The sequence below is a fragment of the Hyperoodon ampullatus genome (genome assembly GCF_949752795.1).
Source record: "Hyperoodon ampullatus genome assembly, chromosome: 1".
NCBI classification, from domain to species: domain Eukaryota; kingdom Metazoa; phylum Chordata; class Mammalia; order Artiodactyla; family Ziphiidae; genus Hyperoodon; species Hyperoodon ampullatus.
In genome coordinates this window covers 3,475,185-3,497,217 of record NC_136914.1, presented here as the reverse complement: position 1 = coordinate 3,497,217, position 22,033 = coordinate 3,475,185, and the positions used below count along the sequence as shown (strand labels likewise).

Below are 22,033 nucleotides of genomic sequence, written 5' to 3'. Positions count from 1 at the left end.
AAGAACTATACCCTCTTAGTGGGAAATGTGTTATCAGTCATTGTATCCAAATCCTATGGGAGCCCAGTGTGGGGAGTGGGAAAGGCTTCACAGAGGAGGGACACAGTGAACAGAAGCTCTGGGTAAAAGGAGCTGAGAATGACAGTCCAGGCAGAGGAAACAACAGGCAAGGAAAAGGAGCCTGATAGCGCATGAGGGTGACAAGGCATGGGTCTTGGGGGGTAGAGAGGAAGCCACAAAATTGCTTGATGCCGGCCCAGGAGGGGCTTTGGGCCACGCTGAGGAATGGGGGCCTTGTGCTCCTGGCACTGAAGATGCCCTGGAATTATCAGAGTTGGCGAATGATGTGACCAGATCTGTGTTTGGAAAGGCCAGCCTTGGAGAGTGGGGAGAGAGCACTGGAGTGAGGAGAGGTTAGTGCCAGGAAGATCAAAGTAAGAGACTTGTCATCACATCAGGATTTGGAATGCACTAGTAATAATGTTTCTAGGAACATTTTCACAGCTGTGCTCACACGGATGTGCTGAGATGTGTACACAAAGATGTTCATTGCAGCATTGTTTACAATAGAAAAAGACTAGAAATAACCTATATATCCACCAGTAGGGGACTGTTTTGCTCATGCAACACCCATGGCAACCAAATATCTTGTGAATGAATGAGACAGTTCTGTTATGTGCTGATGTGGGACAGTCTCTGGGAGCTATTGTGCAGTGGAAAAGCAGGGGGCTGAACAGTGTGTAGACAGTGTTGTCATTTTATCATTTGTTTTTAAAAAAATACCAGGAGATACACACACACACACACACACACACACACCCTGGGAGGCAAGATGGTGTGTTGGTTAAGAGTCCTGGCACTGGAAACAGATGGTCTGAATTAAAATTGTGACTCCATTACTAACTGTGCACTTGGCATTCTGGTCATCTTTAAATGTGGATAAATAACAAGCACACTTTGTAGGGTTGTTGTGAATATTTAAGTAAGTTGATACTTTAAGAGTGCTTAGAACACTGCCTGGCACATAATAAGTGATTAATAAATGTTCTGAATGATAATTCAGTTATTAGTACTTACTACATATGTGAAACATTTCTGGAAGAATACACTTGGATCTGTTAACATGGGTTGCCTCCAGGGAGGAGGTCTGTTCTTTATATTCCTATACTGCTTGAAGCAGAGAAATTTCAAATCATTTTAGTCTTTATTAAAATAGAAAAACCGTTGCTGAAGTCCAGACAAGAAATGAGGCATCTCTGGCGTCAGGCAGTTCTGGCAGGGGAGGTGGCGGTCCACGTTTGGGAGATGTTCCAGGGTGGACTCTGCAGAGCTGAGGTGCAGGGTGATGGCAGCTCCCCTTGGCGTCTGGGAGCTGGGGTGGGGGGCCACTGAGGCAGGGAAAAGCGGGCTTGCGGGGAGAGAAGGAAACGGCATTAGTATTAGTTGTCCTGAAAATTCAGTATTTTATGGGTGCGGAATTTATCTGTCTTCCTGCAAGAAAAGGGGAAAAAAATACACCCTCCATCACCCCCCCACACCTGTAGCTTTCTGAATTGTAGCTGAGTTTTCTCGTTTTCAGCTGCTTGCCAGTTTCCCCTAGCAACTGCATTTTGCTAAGGAGGGTTTTTTTTTTTTAAGTGCTAGAAAGCAACTAAGAATAAAACAGGAACTTGAAAGTGTTTAATATCTGTTTCTTACTGCACACGCCTAAGCTGTAATTAAGGTTGTTAGTGTATTATAAGGACAATCTGCTGACCTTGACCTACTATTCTGTCGTTCAAGCGAGACAGTGACGACCCTGACTCTCACAGGGCGCGGGGGCAGGCTGGGTTTTTCCCTCCCTCTCAGTAGTGATGGACTGTAGACTCTCTCCCCTGCCACTGCACCGCGCAGCTTTCGTTTCTGTAGGATGGCCAGGTGAGGCCAGCTCTAGTCTGGGCCTATGGCAGAGAAGCTGAGGGCTCCACTAAGGAGACAGGTTTTATAGGAGACTCTTCCCACCCAAGTATCACCTGATTCACCTGTCTCTACTCTTCTGGAAGGAAATAGATGCTGAGCCCCAGGGACTGCGGGGAAAGCCCGGGTCTGGGGTGGAGGAGTGTGGCCAGCAGCAGCCTTCCCCTGTCTGCCTGGAAGACTAGAATCAAGAAGAGCTACCGGTGACATTTTCGGGGTTCTTGATGGAACCCCATCAAGGTGCTTTCAAAATGGGCTTCCAGTCCAGAGTTTCTGAATGTGTTTGGCAAACTCTCCCAGTTTTGTAAGCAAGGGCTCTCTATTCAAAGAATTCATTGACCTCCTGTGTCATGGAAGGTGACTCAGGAGCTCCGCCCCCAACCCCCAAGGATGGGGAAGTTGGGGCTAATCTCCACACACAAAGGGAAAGTGTCTCTTCTGAGTTCCCAGGCCCCTAAGAAGACATCCTCTGTGCTTGTGGCACCGGGAATATTGTCATTATCCTGTTACTTGCCGGTGTGGTTTGCTGTTCCCATTTCTCACAAACAGCTTCTGCTTTCTTACAAAACGGGTTTACCCTCTTCCGCTACCAAGGCTTCTGAATGAAGCATCTTGCGATGAAGTATGTTTTTGTTAAACTCATATTAATGTTGGTGAAATCTTCGTAAGGCATGTTTATTTATCGAGGGTTATGTGCTTTTGTCATAAATATGCCATGGTTTAGTGACATCATCAATAGCTCCACTGGGGGAAATAGAAAATTCTCATTGATTTTGTTTAATGGACCACTTTTATGGTGAAAATGGAAAACATCTTCAAGTAGTTTTATTAATGCCAGATTTATTGTCTGGATTTTCCCTGTCTTCAGTGAACTCAAACAGAAAGCATATTATTTTTCTAGTGACCCAGATTAGTCAGTTTCTTTTTGCCTATTTTTTTTTTACAAACTGCTTTTATAATGATAGGGATTTTCTTGTTTAACGAACCTAGGACACACCAAACTTCAGCTCCCCTGAGTCCCTTCCCTCTCTCTCATCCCCACCTCCCCCTGAAAATTAAAGCATGGCTTTAAAATTACAGCCAAGCCCACCTTTACCTCTCATCTTCTCTTCTTCTGGTTCTTCCACATTGTGACACTGACAAGACAGAGTCTTTCTCAGGTGCTTTTGGGGGATATAGACAGTCCCCCGTTCACAGTGCTGCTGTTTGGTAAACGTAGTTGTATGTGTTTGCTATTCTTTAACGACACGAAGATTTTTTTGTTACTAGAACTTTTGATGGCCTCTAATGTTTGCATGACGCCCTACAGCACGCAGCATCACGGGATGATGCATGCCATGTTTTTGAGCATTGGCAGCCCCAGGAGATACAGAAATAGTATGAAAAGTATATTTTGATTTTAAAAATTAAATTATTGGTCATCTTTTTTAAAGGTCTATGATAATTTTCAAAGCATTAAAACTCCTCTGGGAGTCAAAACAAAATACTAGCTACCACACCCGTGTTTCTGCTTTCTTTTTGTGGCGGTGGTGTGTCTTGTGGTTTGGTTTTGAGGCAGGAGGCGACCTGGCCGCGTCGGCTGCACTTGTCTGAATTCGGTTCGCCCCCGGTGGCCCCGGCGGCTCCTCGGTGTTCCGGGGAGATGGCCCGTGCCCCCAGCCGGCCCTGAAGCCTCGTGTCCTTCCACAGGCCCGTTCATCAGCGTGGTCCTGTCCAAGCTGGAGAACATGCTGGAGAACTCGCTGCACGTGAATTTGCTGCTCATCGGCATCATCACGCAGCTGGCCAGCTACCCGCAGCCCCTCTTGCGCTCCTTCCTGCTCAACACCAACATGGTCTTCCAGCCCAGCGTGCGCTCCCTCTACCAGGTACCGCCGCGCCCCGCCCCTCCGCGCCCCGCCGCGCCCCGTTCTCATTCATTTGCTCTCCGCCCCTTCTGTTACCTGTTACGCTGGTTGTGTTGATGTGTCTAGACAAACTGAGAGGGCCTCCCCAGAACACCCAGGCAGTTAAAACCCTGTCGTTCCTGCGGCGGGGCCTCTGCCTGGCAGATGTCCTGATAATGCAGGGTGGAACTCTCTGCTGCAGCGGTAGCGTCATTGGTGCCGCTTTTGACAGGTCCTCGCATCTGTGAAGAACAAGATTGAGCAGTTCGCCTCGGGGGAGAGAGACTTCCCGGGCCTCCTCATCCAAGCACAGCAGTACCTGCTCTTCCGCGTGGATCTCTCCGACCCGAGCCCTGAGGCACCCACCAAAGGTCAGCCGCTCCTCCCTTTCCCCCAGCTTCCCGACTTGGAGTCACAGGTGCTGCCTCAGCTCCTGGACCCTGAAAGCATCTAAATAGATTTCCTTTTTTTTTTTTTTTTTTGCGGTACGTGGGCCTCTCACTGCTCTGGCCTCTCCCGTTGCGGAGCACAGGCTCCGGACGCGCAGGCTCAGCGGCCATGGCTCACGGGCCGAGCCGCTCCGCGGCATGTGGGATCTTCCCGGACTGGGGCACGAACCCGTGTCCCCTGCATCGGCAGGCGGACTCTCAACCACTGCGCCACCAGGGAAGCCCTAGATTTCCATTTTTAAGCAGCAGGGAGGAGCCTCCCCTGAGCGTCCTTAAACCCAAAGGAAAGTCTACCCTGCCCGCACCCGGCCCGGTCCCAGTTTGGAGGGTCTAGCGGGGCGTTTGCTTTCCTGACCGAGAGTACTGCAGGGCAGGAGTGATGTGGGGACTGCCGCTAGAATAAATAACTTAGCACGTGTGGGCTAGAAGGAAGCGTTATGTGCACACCCTGAGACGTTTTTTGGCCGGTCCTACCCTGAGGAGGGCATCCGTTCTCTTTATTATGTTTTCAGATACTCTCGGGCCCCAAATGAATGTGCTTTAGGCTCTGGAAGGTAAAAACCATTCCCTTGGAGCAAGAGCAGTAAAGTTTATGCACCCCTTAGCCGTCCTGAGGGCGCCTCCCGTCGGCTCAGGAGGCCTGGCCAAGTGGGCGTGGGGCGTGGGGTGGCCGCCGACCGGAGCCTGAGGACCCTGCCGGTGGCCAGGCCTGGGGACGGGGCTGCCTGGCCTTGGGTGGGCTCTGCTGGCGCAGGTTTGACGGCAGTTGTCTCCTGAGCTGTGGCCTCAGCCTTGGTGAGAGGGCAGACCAGGGAACGGCCCACATTGCGCTGGCTTTCGCTCATCTGCCCTGGACAAGCCAGGCTTCTTTGTGGCAGGTGAACAGTGAAGAGAGCGGGGCTCTTGGTCCGGGGCTAAAGCATGTGATCGGAAACACGATTTGGAGTGAGAGGCAGAAGTGTAACTCAGGGCAGTGTCAAACCTTTGAGGGAAGCTGAACAAACCCCAGCCCTGTGAAGGCATGTCCTTGCCTCTGTGTAGCTGTTTGATCTCGGTCACTTGGCCTCACTGGGCCTCATGCTCCTCGACTTTTTTTTTTTTTTTTAGTTTAATTTTGATTTATTTATTTTTGGCTGCATTGGGTCTTCACTGCTGTGCGCGGACTTTCTCTAGTTGCATCGAGCGGGGGCCACCCTTCGTTGTGGTGCGAGGGCTTCTCATTCGGCAGCTTCTCTTGTCGCAGAGCACGGGCTCTAGGTGCGCGGGCTTCGGTAGCTGTGGTACGCGAGCTCAGTAGTTGTGGTGCACAGGCTTAGCTGCTCCGCGGCATGTGGGATCTTCCCGGACCAGGGCTCGAACCCGTGTCCCCTGCATTGGCAGGCGGATTCTTAACCACTGCGCCACCAGGGAAGTCCCTCCTCGACTCTTAAGTGAAGGGTTTGTCTTCCATCTCTCGAGTCCTTTCTGGCTGTAGGACTCGGGGTGTGAGGGGCATTAGGACACCGCAAGGCACACTTTGAAAGAAAGGGGGGCCCTGTGCCACTGGTGAAATGAGGGCCAGCTTCTAGCCTTGGCCCTGGATGAGAGCAAGTGGGCCATCCCTGGAAGGGAGGAGTGCCCACGTCTGTGGGAAGGTGGCCTGCGGGCCCCACGTGGCCTCTCCTAGCCCCGTGGACAGTCGGCCTGTTGGCTTGAGCACAGGGGGCACGTTGTGTGACTCACCCTGCGAGAGACGGTGCCTCAGCTAGCTTTCGCGCGTAACAGACCACCACAAAAAGCTCAGGGACTCAAGACAAAGCCATCACGTGTGCTCGTGAGTCTGTGTGGTTGCCCGGGTGACCTGCTGGCCTGGGCGGGCATGGCTGATGCTGGTAAGACTTGCTTGGGGGCTGCCATCAGCGGGCGGCTGGGCATCTGGGGTGGCCCGGCTCACTGGGGTGGCTGCGGGCCGTGGTGATGGGGGTCCGTGTTTCTCGTCATCCAACAGGTTAGCCCTGGCTTGTCAGCTTCACGGCTGTAGGGTGTCAAGAGTGAGAGCAGGAGCACATGCAGTCCCTTGAGGCACCAGCTCGGGACTCCACCGGGTCGATTCTGCTGTATTCTGTTGGCCAAGCCACTGGTCAGCCCAGGTGCAGGAGTGGAGCAGACCCCCCCCTCTTGATGGGAAGAGCCGCAAGGGATTATGGCAGTTCTTGCAGGCTTCCAGACAGAAGGGGACTTGAGTCTCCCCACACTGCACTCTGGGCTTGGTCTTCACTTGTATCTTGCAGTTTGTAAAGTGCTTTCCCAGACAGTTTTACTTTTCAAACAGCACTGTGCAATGGGCAAGAAAGGTACTGTTAGCTTCATTTTCATAGAAGGAAGCTGAAGTTAGAGGCCCAGGTGGTCAGCCAGGATCACTAAGCCCGGGTGCCTACACACCCTGACCAGCCTCCTTGACCCACACGATCCAGGTGAGCATGCCTTGTGCCCTGTCCTGGCCTCAGACTGATGGTGGCGGCTGCCAGATACGTGCCCAGGGGGGTCTTGTTCCCACTGCGTAAGGTTGTCAATTAGGCAGCTGTGGGGGATGATTTCCAAGGTCTGTGACCCTCAGGGGACATTGACTTGTAGGAAGCTACTCTCGGGATAGAAGACTTCCGTTTGATGGAACTTTTCAGATTAACCTCCTAACTTCGTTCAGGTTAGCATAGTGACACCCTCTCCTCAACTTCAAAAATCTCTCAACTCACAGAATGACGAAGGTCTCCGTCCCCTTGTACAAAGCTGAAGCGTCACGTGTGATGTGATCGTCTATAAATGAGATGAATCTGGGAGCCCTATTCTCAGCGGGACACAGAGCAATGAGTGATTAGAATCCTGTAAGAGGCCACACACTGGGGTGTCCAGGTGCGTGGCTATGCGCCTTGTCTGATGCCGCTGACAGGGAGGTGAGGGGTTAACGGATTTCTCTCCTAACTTCTCAAGTCTTCCCAGTAGTATCTTGAAAACCCTTTGTTGCGGCTTTTCAGACCCAGCGTAACATTTCAGGAAACCACTCCCGGTTCTGACGTTTACGTAAACTTCCCTCCTCCCTGCCTCTGCTCCGGGCGCTGCAGCCGTGCCCTGGGCCCTTTTACGAGGGGCGCCCGCAGCCCGAGCTGCTCCATCGCACAGGCCCTGGTGAAATGAGCCTGACGCTTCCAACAGAAGTCCGGGCGGACTTCCTGTGCCCCTGTCACATTGTCACTCTTGAGACTGTTGGTCTCTGAGGCTCAGCTACTTGCTAGTCTTTTCATTTTCCCCTTAAACCACAGAGGTGGTATTTTCTAGTATTACCTGTATTCAGAGTCCTTTCACTGATCTCTAGTTCTAGAAGGGGGCCAGGTAGGTATTATCCCCATCTTGTGGAAAAGGAAACTGAGACGTTATATGATTAGCTAGTTGCCAGGTAGGGACCATAACTCGGGTCTCCTTGTTTTTGAGTTGAGTCTGACTCACGGAAGGGCCAGTCCCACGCTGACGGGACAGAAACCACCGCCAGGACTTCCCTGCTGGCCCTCCGTCTCCCTCCCTGGGCGCCCGCCTGCCTTCATTAGGGAAGACAGCGTTGATTCTTAGATTCAAGCTGGGTAAATGAGCCTAAGCGATGACGCTTTTGAAATTCATGGATCGAGCTGGATAAGTGATCCGCAAAAGCCCTTTTGGGGGAAAAGAGGAGTGAATTTGAACGAGGACGACGGAGATGAGGAAATGAACCAGCTCCAGGAAGATCACGTATAGGGAGGACCTGACGTTGGTCGGTCCCTTCCCTCGTTCATTCAGCAAATGTTTATTAGCTTCTTCTGTGGATGAGGAAGCGTGTTAGGGCCATGAAGGACACATCGTCTAGGGGCTCAGCTCTCAGAAACCTGAAAGTCTGGTAGAGGAGAAAGCACATAAACAGCAACGCAAGTCTGAAGGGCACTGCAAGCCCCAGTTGGTACGTAAAATGAGTGGGAGCCTAGAGCAGGGGATCACTGCCAGGGCAGGAAGCGGGAATGGTCTGTAAAGTCAGTGACGGCTGCAGTGACGGTGGTGTGATGGCTGACACTTACCAAGAGGTCCTTGTGTACATTATACCTACTGGCTCACTTAATCCTTACAGCCGTGAGATTTTGACAGATGAGGACCTTAAAGTACAGAGAGGTAAAGCAACTTGCCTGGTGTCGCTCAGCTGGTAAGTGGCAGAGTCTAAGCCTGGTGAGGTTTAGGTGTGCAGACACGGGCAAGGGAACGCCAGGTGGGGGAACCAGCACGAGCAGTGTGGCTCTGGGGCTGGTGCCCGGAGCGTCCCCCCGCCCGAGGCATCAGCCCAGCTTTCTCGGTGAGCCTCGCCGGGCCCTTTGGAGAGCCGGGTGCCGCAGTGCTGGAGGGCCGGGATGGAGGTACTCAGGCGTGGTCCCCAAGGGTGGCAGTGTCCTCAGGGAGGTCAACACTTCCGTCCTCACTCTGTTGTCAAGACATAGTGTGAGTTTCTGGTGAATGGTAGCAGCAGATTCTCAACAACTTCTCCAGTTCTTTATGGCATGAACTGTGATAAGCTTTAATCGAAAAGGATATTTAAAGCAGTAAAGCGGAAGTTTTTTTTTTTTTTTTTAACACTAAAGACGATAGTAGTGAGATGTGGAAAGTACTATAAATGTCAAGAATTTTTAGTACCACAGTTAAGCGACACTCTGAGAAGAGTGTTGAAAAATGGGACTGAATTCTAAAAAGCAGCCAAAATAATGAAGAGCTTGAATCTAATGATTTATAAGGAGTAATGAGTCTGTGTGGGTCGGGGGCGGAAGGCGGCATACATAAGTCCTGTCAGTGTGAAGGCTGGAGATCTTCGGGAATTAAATAGTTGGGAAGGGTGAACCATTTTAATTGGTAAAACTGATTTGATATGAAAATGCAAATCACTTGGGTATGCTGAAGTTTGGTTCATATCATCTTAGGCCTACATTTTTGAAACTGAAATCGAAACTCCTGGAAACCTTCCTTGAATGGAAGGTCCAAGCCACTTGCTGCCACGAGCTGCCCACGGTGGCTGGAAGTCCTGGCCAGAAGGGGCTGGGGGTCAGCAGGGAGCCCAGGAGGCCGGAGCCCAGGCTGCGGACGGCAGGGCGTGGTGTGTGTAACCCGGGTGGCCTCCTGCAGCTCTGCCGGGTGGTCAGGGCTCAGCTGGCAAAGGGCGGACGGTCACCCCGACCCTGGGAGGCCGGGAGAACAGGTGGAGCCCCTGAACGCTCCTAACTAACCATCGCAGTGACCTGTGTCCTCACTTGGTTGATGCGGCCGCAGGACGTGCCTGTTTCCCTCTCCCCCGTCGCCAGGCCCCTGGCGGGGACGGTCCTTGATAAACCTGTATTCTTGCCACAGTGTCTACATGAAGGTCCTCCTACAGGATTTGGCATCAAACTCTCACGTCACATGCCCAGTGCTGGAGCTGATCTGGGCAGATCCATGTGTCTCAGAGTAGAGTGAGGGGGGGACTGGGGGTCGTGTCTTGAGACTCCAGTCAGAGCGGGAGCTGAACCCGCACGAGACACTCCACTCCACACCCCCCCAACGCACACACATTCATTTAAGGGGTGGGCGGAAAGGGCTCTGGAGGATCACCATGGCCGTCTTCCTTCTAGTTTCAGATCCCGTTCAGGACGCCTCCAGGACAGGGAGCGGCCGGAGTTTTCTGGATGGCCCCCCACGAGTGCTTCAGCCCTTCCTGACAAACAGAGCCAAGGTGGCCGGGGCGCCCCCCAGCCTGCCCCCGCCCCTGCGGGACACCATGCTGGCGGCTGCCCTCTTCCCCGAGTTCCTGAAGGAGCTGGCTGCCTTGGCCCAGGAGCACTCCATTCTCTGCTGCAAGATCCTGGGCGACTCGGATGACAGCTACTGTTAGCTTTTTCTTTTCAAATAGAGGTTCTTGTTTTTTTAAGGTTTTAGTGTCTTGACTGAACGTTAAATGCAAAGCTGCTTACAGACACCTCTACTTTGAGACTTCCTGACGATACTTGATACGTGGGGAGGGGGTTTTTCTGGGCGCCTCCTCTCCCCAGCCGGATCTTCCCACCCTGTACCCCTAGAATCTAAGTCTTGGCTCAGTTTTTCCTCCTCAGAGTTCTTGGTCCTTATTCTCCCATCCCTCGGAGTCACTCTGCTTGCAGCTTAGATCACACCCAGTGAACACCGGGACGCAGTGATCTCTGGAGGTGCCCACCTCAGAAGGACCTTCAACAGCACGTAAGAACGCACACCTGCCCCTGTGGCCTCTGCGTTGTGGCTTCCGTCTCATAAAGAGTATAAAGATGGAGGCCTTCTTGCCTCCGTCACACAAGCACACAGCATCCGTCCCTTTGCATCTTACTTCCAAGACTTGTATTCCGCCCAGCACGTGTTGCCTTACAGTGCAGGCAAATCCACTGGTCTCAGCTCTCTGCCTGGGAAGTCAGGTGTAGTTGGAGAGAATCTGGAATGCAGGGAAATGTTCTTGTTGCTTGAGAGCTTTCCTTGCTCAGTATATCACTACCTAAACCCTGAAAATAGCCTTATTTTAGTCAGATTTGCACAAAATGAATTATGCCTATGCAAAATGTTACTTTGGCTTTTAGGACTTTGATCCACCGTGTGATGAACAAAGTGTGGTATATGCTTATGTAAGAAGACAACCATCATTATTTTTTTAAGTGTTTTATGAAAAACAAACTGGTTCATCTGTGAAACTGTCTCATAGTGGGTTTTTTGGAGGGGTATGGTGTGGGGGAAAGGATAAAAGTAAACTAAATACAGTTTGTACAAACCTTGGTAATTATTTTAAAATCTGTTTGCTCTTTCTAATATGTTGCACTTTGTAGAGAAACAGGAACTGTACAGCCACTTACGGAACCAGGATGTAAAGGCAAACAGGTCGCGGGGAGCCTGCTGGGGCTCACTCCACACAGGAACCCTGCCTTCTGAGTAATGGGGTTCATTACGAGGCCCCACCGTGATGTATTAGTGCCTCTCTGCTCTGCAGCCTGCTCTGCCAAGGGTAATTATACTTAGAGCCATGGTCTTCCTACCACACAGAGAGGGGCAAACACACAAAATAATTAATTGTGGGCTAAAAAAGAACAGGACAATAAACGACTGATATTCATGGATATTAGATTCCACTCTCCTGTACTGTGGGCAGGTGAGAAGCACGTAAGCAGGATGACCCCCCACCAACACACGTTTGGAAGGAAATTGGAAGCCCCGGGTCTCTCTGTTCTTTCTGTGGGCATCTTGCTGAGCCCCGGGGGCAGTCACAGGGCTGGTGGTGGTGCCTCAGGAGCACTGGCTTGGTTTTCATCCATCAGGCCCTAGTACAGGAAGGGCGTGGAGGAGAGAAGCACATCTGAGACGCTGCAGGGCCGAGGCTGCCTTTTGTGTTTCAGGGATCTTGAAGCGAGTGAGCCAGTCCTGGAATGAAGCCTCAGGAGCTCTGGCCGGCGCTGGATGGCTCTCAGGAGTCCAGCTTCGCAGTGCTTGCAAGTCTAGGCAAGGAACCAAAGATAGTGATTCGTTGTACGTTTCTGACGTCAAACTTGTCTGTCTTGAAAGATGGTTTGCCCGGCTGCGGTGCAGCAGCCAGAATGTACGAGGCCCAGCGGACTGGCCTGCTCTTGGCTTCCCAACATCCACTTGTATTTGCGTAAGTGTCTCTACTGGAAAAGTCAGTGGCTCAGAGATGGAGAGAGAGGAGAAGGTGAGTTTCAGCTGTAATGTATTATCCTCCAGCTTTGCTTTGCACAAGTATTTGTCTTCCAGTTTGGACTCACCAGGTATATAAGAAGCTAAAGTCACGTCTGAGAGCCATATTCTTCAGCTTTCTGGTCTGATTTCCACGTCTCTCCATTATCTGGTGATGGTGTCGATTCTTCTCCTTGAGTCCATGTTGCTCTATTATAGAAAACCACAGTCTCCTTTGTGGAAGGCATCATCTGGGAAAGAGTATTTTATTAAGTAGGTACTTTTATAAAAAAAAGTAGATTTGCTTTAAAGGAGGACAGCGATGACTGGTGTGGGGTGAGAGGCAGGAAAATTAACTACCTCCCACGGTTGGGTGCTGGTAGCAAACCCACATGACAACCCAACCTATTTGGAGGTGGACACTGGTTCAGCTTTCTGAAACCACTGCAGCCCTCCACCAGAGTACTGAGTCCAGCGTTTCTCAAAATGAAGTCAGAAAATGGGCCTGGAAATATATTCTAGGGAACTTGTGAACCCATGCAGTTGAGGAGAACAGCCAGGTGGGTTAGGTTAAGGATGGTTTGGGGGTGGTGTGGACATGCGAGAGGGAACACAGCAGAAACCGGAAGCTAAAATAGGAGAAGAACAGATGCTGGGGGGTTTGGAGGAATGAACACTGATCTAGGCAGATAGGAAGATACTGAACAGCAGGGGGTGGCGATGGGAATTCCTTGATGGGAAAAATCTCGGTAATGAAGTAGAATGTTCTAGTCATAAAGTAATAGGTGACACCCTTAGAAATCTCTTTCGCAATGAGTTTGGGGAAGGATTTTGAACAGTACTTGGCATGCTTTAAAATGTGCCAGTGCGTGGATGCCTTTGCATGCGACAGGCCCCCCCCAGGACTCAGTGGACACAGGCTTTGGTGCAGCCCCTGAGGTTGGCGTCGCTGTGTCGAGCCTGGTGGCCCCGGGCAGCAGAGGTGAGTCACGGGTTCCTGGAGCATCACATCCTTCATCTTGATTCATAACTCAGAGTCTGACGTAAAGTTCTAGGTGGAGTGGATTTTGTGCTTCAAAATATAGGAGAGCACTGGGATACTTAAAACTGATTTTTGGAAGTGCCCTTAAAAACGTTTGTTTTAAAAATTTTAAAGCGATTCCAGGTTGAGTTTAGCCTAAAATACAGTTTTATGGAGTGAATTACAGAGTCCCAGACATGAAGTGGGAATGCTGGAGTAACCAATCAGAGATGTGCTTTTATTAGTAGGTACCTTCCTTTCCTTCCCCGGTATTTAGAGGAACTGTGAAATGGTCCCCATTTGACTTAGTAAAATACTTTGACGAGCTGGGGTTGGAATCGATGCCTCTGTCACAGGTAGGGAGGATGCATTCACTTCTTCCGCGGGTCCTCAGGGGTCTCTTTTCCTCATCAAGTGGCTTTTACTTAGGTCTGATGCAGTTGATTTTCAGTCCATTAAGACATCCTGGCTCCAGGGTGTTGTCAGGAGAGCATCCTCTTATGAGTAGAATCTAGAGACAGGATACGTGACTGTTCAGGTTACCTGTTAATTTTGGGCAGCCCGTGGTACTCGGGGTTGAAAGTCGTTTTTGATGTCTTGGAATCAGCCTGGTTGCCAGGGTCAGTGTGGGTGAGTTTCCAGCTGTGTTCAGAGGTTTGGGGTTGTGGGTAGGCTGCCCGTTCTGAACGTGGGTCAGTGTGCCTGGGCTGCTCTCCTTGGGAAGTGCGGCCCTGGCGGGGGTGGGACATGTCACAGATGTGACGGTGAATGTCTGCAGCGCACACCCAGCTCTCACATAGGGATGGGTCAATGTAATTGCCAACTACCAGCCATGTATTTACTGAAATGGCTGGCACGCTTGGCCATTTTTATGAAACACTTTATTGCGGGACAGCTATTACTGCATGTGGTACTTCGAGTCACTGGCCAGGCCGGGGTACGTTGTGGCTCACCTCACGTCCCAGCCAGCCTTGTGGTATGAGCTCTTCCTGAACAGCAGCCCTCTGTAGCTGAGACCACAACACTTTAAGTCGTTAAGAAGATATTCTCGGCCCCTTCTCGCTTCAGCCATCAGACTGTAAATCACACAACACTCATTCTCCATCAGATAACAGCTTAAGACAGAACACTGTCAAACCGGTTTATACTCCATTTCTTAAATCACGTCACGGAGGAAACATTTTAAGAAAATGGACTTGACTTTTTTTTTTCCTTTTTGAATGACCATCATAAACCTAACGCTTTCGAAAGAGCTCTCAAAAGACTAAGAATTGTTTTCGGGATAATTTTGCCTCAGTAAATCCTCTCTATGTTCAGGCGTTTATTAGGCCATTACTTGTTTTGGAGGACAGATCATCCTGGCAGCTCATTAACTGGATAAACGAGGGCTTCAGTGAAAGATTTTCGTTGAGGCTTTGTAGGGACCAGAGGGACGGGCAAAGTTCTTTGGCCTCTGCACTTGGAATCCTAAGACAGGGGCCGATTTTAGCTGGGAATGCCCCTCCCTGTCCTGTCATCATTGTGAATTTTGTTCCTGTCACCCACACAAGGAACAAGGCTGCCAGTAGGGTCTGCCCGCATGCGTTCCATACGTATTTCAGGCATCTTTGGGGAACCATAGATTTACTGTGTGCTTTCTGAACCTGACAAGGGTTATGGCAGCTCTTAGGCCAGATTACGCATTTCATGGAGCTGAGGCTGCAGAAGTCTGTGCTTCTTAGGGCAGCAGCTGACTTTTTACTGGGACAAGTCTAGAAAAGGCCCACCTATAATGAGGTACCATTTTGCCCTGCAGATATTTTAAAAGATTATTTGGTGTTGACAATATTACTTAAATGATTTTTGCTAAGACGTCTGACTAAGGGAGACAACAGAGAGGATTTCAATCAGCGCTTTCCATCTCACCATCGAGGGTCCGCTCTGTTCACAAATAATCCACAAATGCAAGTTGTCTAAAATCTGCTGAAGAGGCATGGCAGCCATTTCCATGCTGCTTTTGGTGGTGGGTAAATAACATGGCCTTTCCTATAGATCTAGTGGGTTTTTTTCAAATAGTCCTATGTGGAATCCTTGAAATGATGTGGCTAAATTCAATAGACATGAAAAATACAATATGGATTGTGGGTCCTGGCCGTAAGCTATATATCGAACTAACCAACCAACGCAAAGCTCTAGGAGAGTGTTTACTTGAAAACAATTCATAGCCTTCTTCCAGATTAGCCATAATTACCAAAAAGAAGGGAGGGAGGGAGCTCAGCTAAAAACATCCTTAACTTGGTATAAATAATGACAAGTTTTTTTCCCTGGGTTGTCGACATCTTAAAAGATGGGAACAGAAGTTCACCTTGATGCATAAGCCTGGACAGAGTCAAGAAGCTCCTTCCTAGACCCAGAGTTTAAAAGCCTAGTGGATGGCAGCACCCACCCCTCATACAGAGGGACTTCCACAAAAGGTTGTCCATTAATTTTGCTTTATAAACTTAATGAACTTTTGCTAAAAACGGATCCTGTGATGCCGAGTGCTGCGGCTGCCACCCCTCCCCTCCCCCCAGAACCAGCCGACCAACCAACCTCCTCCTCAAGCCACAGGGCACCCGGGGGAGCCAGTCTTCCAGCACGTTGCCCTCCCAGCCTCCAGGTGTGTGGGCTCCAATGGCAGATGGCACTGGCTTCACCTGTGGCGCCAACTCATACATTTCAATGAGATTTCCCCCTGAACAGCAAACAGAACCAGACTAAATTCACACTCATGCAAAAATGTATTTAAAATTGTATTGCACTTAAGCCCAGTTACAAGTAGAGCCATACTCTGTGAATTTCTTAGGGTGTTAGATAAGCATATATTTTGAATATCTAGTCAGGTTCCAGGTAAGATATCTGAGCTGTGCTCTGATATGTTTTTTTCTTGCTATGAGCAGTTATAACAACACAATCTCATTTTAAGGATTTCAGAAGTGGGCGTTCAAGACAACAAGCAATTGTCAGAGCTGGATGACAGTTAGCATTTTAAAGATCAAGTGCCTTTTTGTGTGCTGAGGTAACTGGTTTATAACACTGTATGTTTCACGTGTGTAACATTATATTTTGACTTCTCCATACACTACGGTGTATTCACCATCAAAGGCTGAGCTTCTGTCTGCCACCATATAGTTGACCCCCTGTACCCATTTCGTCCTCCCTCTACCCCCGACCCCCAGCAATGGCATCCTTCTCCTGAAATGATCAGTCCATAAGACGGTTTACATATGACGTGATACTGTTGGTAAATGGCCTCCATCTGGCCGTCTCCGCCCCTCCCAGACCCCACTTAAGTAAGCCCTTGATTTAAAATGGCCTGGAAAGATCGTCCAGTGCTTTCTGTAAGGGTTGATGACCAAGAAGCCAGACCTTTGGTGAGAATGGAGTTTGTAAAACAAAACTGAATCTTATCATTTCTTACAAAATCATGATCCCGCCAGATTCCAGACTCAAGAGCCATGGGGTGGGGGGGTGGGGACTGGCTCTGCCTTTCTCTCTCGAAAAGAGGTTTGATGAAAATATTTCACTGTCAGGCCCAGGAGTTTTCAGTACTGCAACAGGATGCGTGAGGGGCACGCGGCTTCCTGGGTGATGTAACGTACCGTATTCTCTTAACACTTCTAAGTCACTCATTTTTAAAAAGTTAGTTTTTAAAAAAACCTTACCTCTTCATGCTTGTCTGAAATAAGCCAGATGACTGGTCCCTGCTTTTCTGGCTGGGAAGCGGGGCCGTCCTCAGGGAAGTCCTGAGCGATCGTCTGCAACCAGGAACCACGAGCTGCTAAGTTGGTGACTCTTCTCCAGGTCCCCAGCTGCCACTGGAGCACCGTTCATGACGGAAATGTTTGTACTCTTCTTAGTACAAGAGAGAATTCAGTGTCAAATCAGGGCCTCCAATGATTTTCTTTTATGTCACAGTTTATTTGACATGTGCTTTTAAAAAACAGCACTTGCAAAACTGGCCTTTAGTGTTGTGAGTCAGAGGTAACAAAGGCGTGCAGTGAACAAAGGGGTGCCCCAGTGTGACAGAGAAATAGTATTATTGCCATGAGAACAGGGGTGAGGGCAACGCAGCCTCCATGGACTACTGTTAACTGTACCACAGTTACCATTAAAGGTCAAGATTCTGATTTACTAGCTTACCATCTTATTCTTTCCAGGCAAAACAAATCAGTTTAATGTTACAGCTTTTTTTTCATCAAACTTTTTTGGTCTGAGGGTGGGGATGGGGGTTTGTCCACTGCACAATCTTTGATGTGTAAGTTAATTTTTTATGTGATGTTTCAGTATAAATTTTATTCATTAAATTTATTTGAAAACTTCTGTTGTCTTTTTTACCAAAAAAAAAAAAAAAAAAAACAAAACCATGTATTCTCAGACCTCTGCCGTCTGGGATCCCTGGGCATTGAATGGGCAACATCACTTTTACTCAGTGATGGGAGAATACAGCTAATTCCTGGTACTAAGACTAATGAGAGTGCCTCAAACAAAATACTGCATCCAGATCACGGCCTCTCTTCATCATCGCTAATCCCCAGCACCTGGAACAACGCCCGGCCCTTAGCATGTGCTTAAAAATATTTGTTGAGGGACCTGCGGAATGAAACGTTTTCCTAGGGTGGTGACAGTATCTGAAACAGCATGTGGCACTGAGCTCGGCGTCACTGTGCACTAGGACGTGCCGTTTCTCACCACTGCTGCACCTCCCCTGGAAGCGTGTGATGTCGATGAAGCAACGGTGCCAGGCCTGGTCTGTGTGGAGGTGGCACCTCAAGGCGCAGGTCGGGCGGGGCGTCTGGCTGGGGCCTAGGACGTCAGCGCACAGGCTCCAGCCCGGCCGTGGCAGGGGGACCCGAACCCGTCACGACGACAGCTGCCTCTCCAGCACCTCCTTTATCACCTTCGGATCTGCTCGGCCGAGAGTCGCTCTTCGGACCAACCCAATCAGTTTGTTTATGGCCCTGGGGTTTCCCTTCTTTACATCCGTGACCTTTAAAGACAAATTATTTTAGAGGAGAAAATAGAGGCTCTCGCCTAAAAATCTTAAATCAAGTTTACGTTTATGGAAACTTAAATTCAGTTTCTTTTTTTCTGTATTAGATATAGAATGAGAAAAGGAAAAAGGGGAGGCGGTGACCTTCGGAGGAGGTTTCTGGGCTCCTGGCAAAGGAGGTGTCTGCTACCCCATCTCCTGATTAGAAGGGAATGAGGAGGACTGTGACGTGTCACAGCTGAGGAGCTGGTGCACAGGACCCGGGTGCCGGATCGTGAAGCCACCTGACCCTCCGGGGGGCTCAGCGGGCTCTCCTCCCCCCACTCCCTGCCAAGAAGCTCGTTTGCTAGAAGACAAAGCCACGAGATGGCAACGCTCCCCGAGCATCTGGGTGGGGGAGAGCCTGGCTGGCAGGCTGGAAGGGCCGGGTCAGGGGGCGCTGAGTGCCTGTCAAACAGCCACCGCGTCAGGGCCACCCGCCCGACGTCCTGCTTCTGATCGGCAACAGCGTCTGCGAGTATCTGTGCGCGGTGCTGCATTCTGAGTCTGAAACTCAAAGTGTGTCTTTATCAGTCACTCCAGATGAGGCTGGAAGATGGAGATTGCTGAGACCCTGCACAGGCTCATTTTCCTTATCGAGAGCTCTTTACAGAGCTGTTAGTGTCCCCGCAAGCTGATGGGTAGGTGGTATCATTCTGAAAGGGATGCGAGCAATTTTTCTCCCCACTGAAAGGTATCTCTGGACAATATGATTAGACTTGGGGAGGGAGGGATGCTCCTTATTTTAGCTCTTCTATTTTGTTCTACGCTCAGAACACAGAATGACTTGATTTCCAGCTATGTTCCTGTCAAGGATTTTCTCCGTAATTTACAAATAATTCTCCCTTCTGCCTTTCTTCCCAGCTCTCAAAGGAACTGAAGTGTTCCCCTGTCTCTGCCCCTGTGCAGTGCTGCCTGCTGCTTCCTGATAGAGAGGTCCTCTTACAAAGCAGAGCTCGGCAACCTTGGAAGCGGGCCGCAGGCCTGGGAGGTCGAAGCTTGCTAACACCCCCCTTCAACCGAACCTCCATGAGATTAAGCTCCAGGGGGGGATTTTCCTTCTAGGAAAATCTGTATTTTTCCAATAGTCACCTCATTTCATCTCTTGATTCTAGCTTAAAACTGACAAAAATAACTGGGGGATTATTGATGAAACCGGGCCAACCATTATTAGGAAGCACCGCTGGGCTGCAAGGGGGAGAATCAGAGGGGCTCCTGGCTGAGTCCTCAGGTGGCCCCGGCCCTGGGCCTCTGCCGGCGACCCCCTGCCCACCTGCCGCTGCGCGTGAAGACCCCCTTCCCCCGAGGGGCTAAGTACCACTTGAGGATGTGCCTCCAGCGTGGCGCGGCAGAGCTGCTCCAGCGCCTCTGCGTCCTGCATCAGTTCAAGCTTCTTTTCTGCAACAATCTGTGCCGGCGTCTTGCCCTTACTCCTCCACAGTTCCTCAAACACCTGCGGGCGGAGAGGGGCGGGGTCGGCGCTCTGCCAGCTCCACTTGCTGGGGTGCAAGAGCAGTCAGTGGATCCCAGCTGCATGCAGACACACCCGGGGCCTCCCCGCGCTGAGCTGCGCCCTCAGAACAGAGCCCGAGACCCTGCCGGTGGAGACGGGTCGTCCCCACTCGCCGACTCCAAGGGCGCAGCAGGGAGGGCGGGGAGTGTGAGAGGATGATCACTCACAGGGCCCCTGCTGACGGGAGTGCCACTGAATTAATTAGTTGCGGTGACATGTTGGTGAAGGATGGGGCCACACGGGCTGCAAGAGGGCACCACTGCACTTAGAGGGGGTCATGAAAACTTGGCCTCTGCTGGGAAACGGGAGTTTTTTCGGGGAGGGGACGAGAGAGGGGCCCATAATGAAGATACAGAATGGAAAATAACGCAAAACATAAATCACAATCCTTGGGGCCCAAGGCTCACCACATCCATCCCCACAGGGGGATGGGGCCCCGAACCTGGCCAGGATAATTAGCAGTTGATGGTGTGGGTATTTTTCTACTTAAAAAGATAACCAATTCCCAAACTTAATAAAGTTGGGAAAAAGGAAGACATTTGTAAAGAAGGGGTGACCCAGGGCAGTTCTCCACGGTGCCTGTTTCTCTAGTGTGAGCTGGAAGGGGAGGGGATCCCCGTCTCAGCCAGCGGTCGGCACTGAGCACTTTCCAGCCAGGAGCCCCTCTGCCCGGAGCAGTGTGCCTTCAGCTGGGCTGTCGGGCGCCCACGGTGACTGTGGCCCACAGGCGTCTCTGGGGCATCCTTCCGAAAGCGCGCCTACAGGGCACGCTCTGGCGACCACCACACAGCCCTGGCCACGTACGCAGACCTGTCCCGCTCTTAGAAAAATACTGAACATAAGTGCCTCCAACTCAATTCTTCAAATGTGTATTCAGCCGACAAGGAGAAAGGCACTGAGGAGAGAGGCACACAGCGCGTAAGAACCTCCCCTGCTCTCAGCGGACGTACCGATGGCGCCCACAGCACAGGAACCGGAGGACAGACAATGTGTGACGCGGATAAGACTCGGCGTCTGAAGAGCTTCTCTGCCCCCTTTCCCTGATAGATGTATTTCTCTTGAATAAGACTTACAATTTTAAAACATTGTTCCTAATTATAAAATGCAATACGTGTTCACTGTAGAAAAAAAGGGAGGAAATACAGAAAAGAGAAATCTTACCCGATTCCCATCCCCTCAAGGTGACCCATGTTAGTGTTCTGGTATTTTCCCTTCCATGGTTTTCTTTCTGTTTTGTAACATAACTGTGATCACAGCACATATACAATTTGTAACCTGCTTCTGTTTCACTGATTACAGAAGTACTTTCTTGTATTAACAAAAAAATCTAATATTCATCATGATTTACTTAAATGACCCCCCACTGGTGGATTTTGACCAGTGTTTATTTCGTTCATCTGCAGAGTCTCCTAAAAAAGTTTCTAGTTGAAAATGTCCAACATTCAGGAAGAGAGGATGGAGATCTCAAGAGAGATCGGATCCCTAGCTTATAACAGAAATCACCTGCAAGAGTGATTTATGAGAATCTACGCAGCAACTCTCTACAGGAAAGCCCAGCAGGGGTGGACGCTGCTTGCAGCCCAGGCCTGGGAGGAGCTGAACGCCTGGCGGTCATAGGCCCCTGCAGCCACTGTGGCCGAAAGTGCAGAGCTGAGCTGGCCGCCCAGGGGTCAGCCTTTGCCTGACACCCAATACAGCTGGGACCCGACAGGCCCAAACACTGGTTGGATCTGCTTGGGCCAAAATCACAAGAATAAAGGCAACTGAGGCAGGCAGGGACCAAAGGCCAAACCACACCTTCCAGAAGGAAAAGCAGGACGAGGCTGGGACGATGCTTCGACACGCAGGGAGGCTGGCTGCTCCCTGGGAGAGTGGGGAGCGGTACCAAGGAGTGACCGAGGGAAGCGCACCTCGGCAGCCTCCAGGAGCAAACGCCCGGTGGCTGCAGGGTCCTCCCACTCCCAGAGTGCGAACACATCAGCTTCCTCACTTCCCAAATTAGCACCCCTGGGCTGACACAGTGGATTCCAGAATCCAATCCTCTGCTTGTTCCTATTTAAGGCACAGATTGTGCCCTCCTGGCTGTAGCCCAGCAGGGCAGGAGCCACTGAAGGGGGCCCGGCCGCCTCCAGGCCAGACTCTGCGGCCTCCCCGGGCCTCCTGGCTGCAGACATCGTGGCTCTGTGCTTGCCAGCCTCGTGCTGCGGCATAAATCCTCAGCTTTGGTCTGTGTTTAATCGCCACCCTGGGAAGTGCTATCGAAGTACAATTGTTTCCGGCCAGGCGTGCAGCTCCCAGGCCTGCTACTGCTCACCCAAGATGGACCACATCACAAGGGGGTCCTGGTGCAGGGCCGGTCATCTGGGTTAACAAATGGCCACCGGGGTTGGGAGTACTGCAAGCTGGGGACCCCCGATCACACCCCGACCACCGAAGCCGGCT

At 50.7% G+C, this 22,033-nt stretch overlaps 2 protein-coding genes across 3 annotated transcripts in view; one reads left to right on the top strand and one right to left on the bottom strand.

Moving 5' to 3' along the window:
- The window catches only part of FHIP1A (FHF complex subunit HOOK interacting protein 1A), a gene marked incomplete at its 5' end in the record, with an annotated part of 105,238 nt that extends 94,875 nt beyond the window's left edge, over positions 1-10,363 (top strand). The window contains 3 exons of the mRNA XM_079707829.1: positions 3,646-3,824; positions 4,075-4,213; positions 9,943-10,363. Of these exons, the coding sequence (XP_079563955.1) occupies positions 3,646-3,824; positions 4,075-4,213; positions 9,943-10,196 (572 nt within the window). The 3' untranslated portion in view covers positions 10,197-10,363. The remainder of the gene's footprint in view (positions 1-3,645; positions 3,825-4,074; positions 4,214-9,942) is intronic.
- Positions 10,364-17,327: 6,964 nt separating this feature from the next.
- The window catches only part of GATB (glutamyl-tRNA amidotransferase subunit B), a gene marked incomplete at its 5' end in the record, with an annotated part of 76,521 nt that continues 71,815 nt past the window's right edge, over positions 17,328-22,033 (bottom strand). The window contains 2 exons of one of the 2 annotated variants that reach the window (XM_079702224.1): positions 17,328-18,036; positions 19,397-19,531. In XM_079702224.1, the coding sequence (XP_079558350.1) occupies positions 17,908-18,036; positions 19,397-19,531 (264 nt within the window). In that variant the 3' untranslated portion in view covers positions 17,328-17,907. The remainder of the gene's footprint in view (positions 18,037-19,396; positions 19,532-22,033) is intronic. The other variant, XM_079702225.1, reaches the window with a different exon arrangement.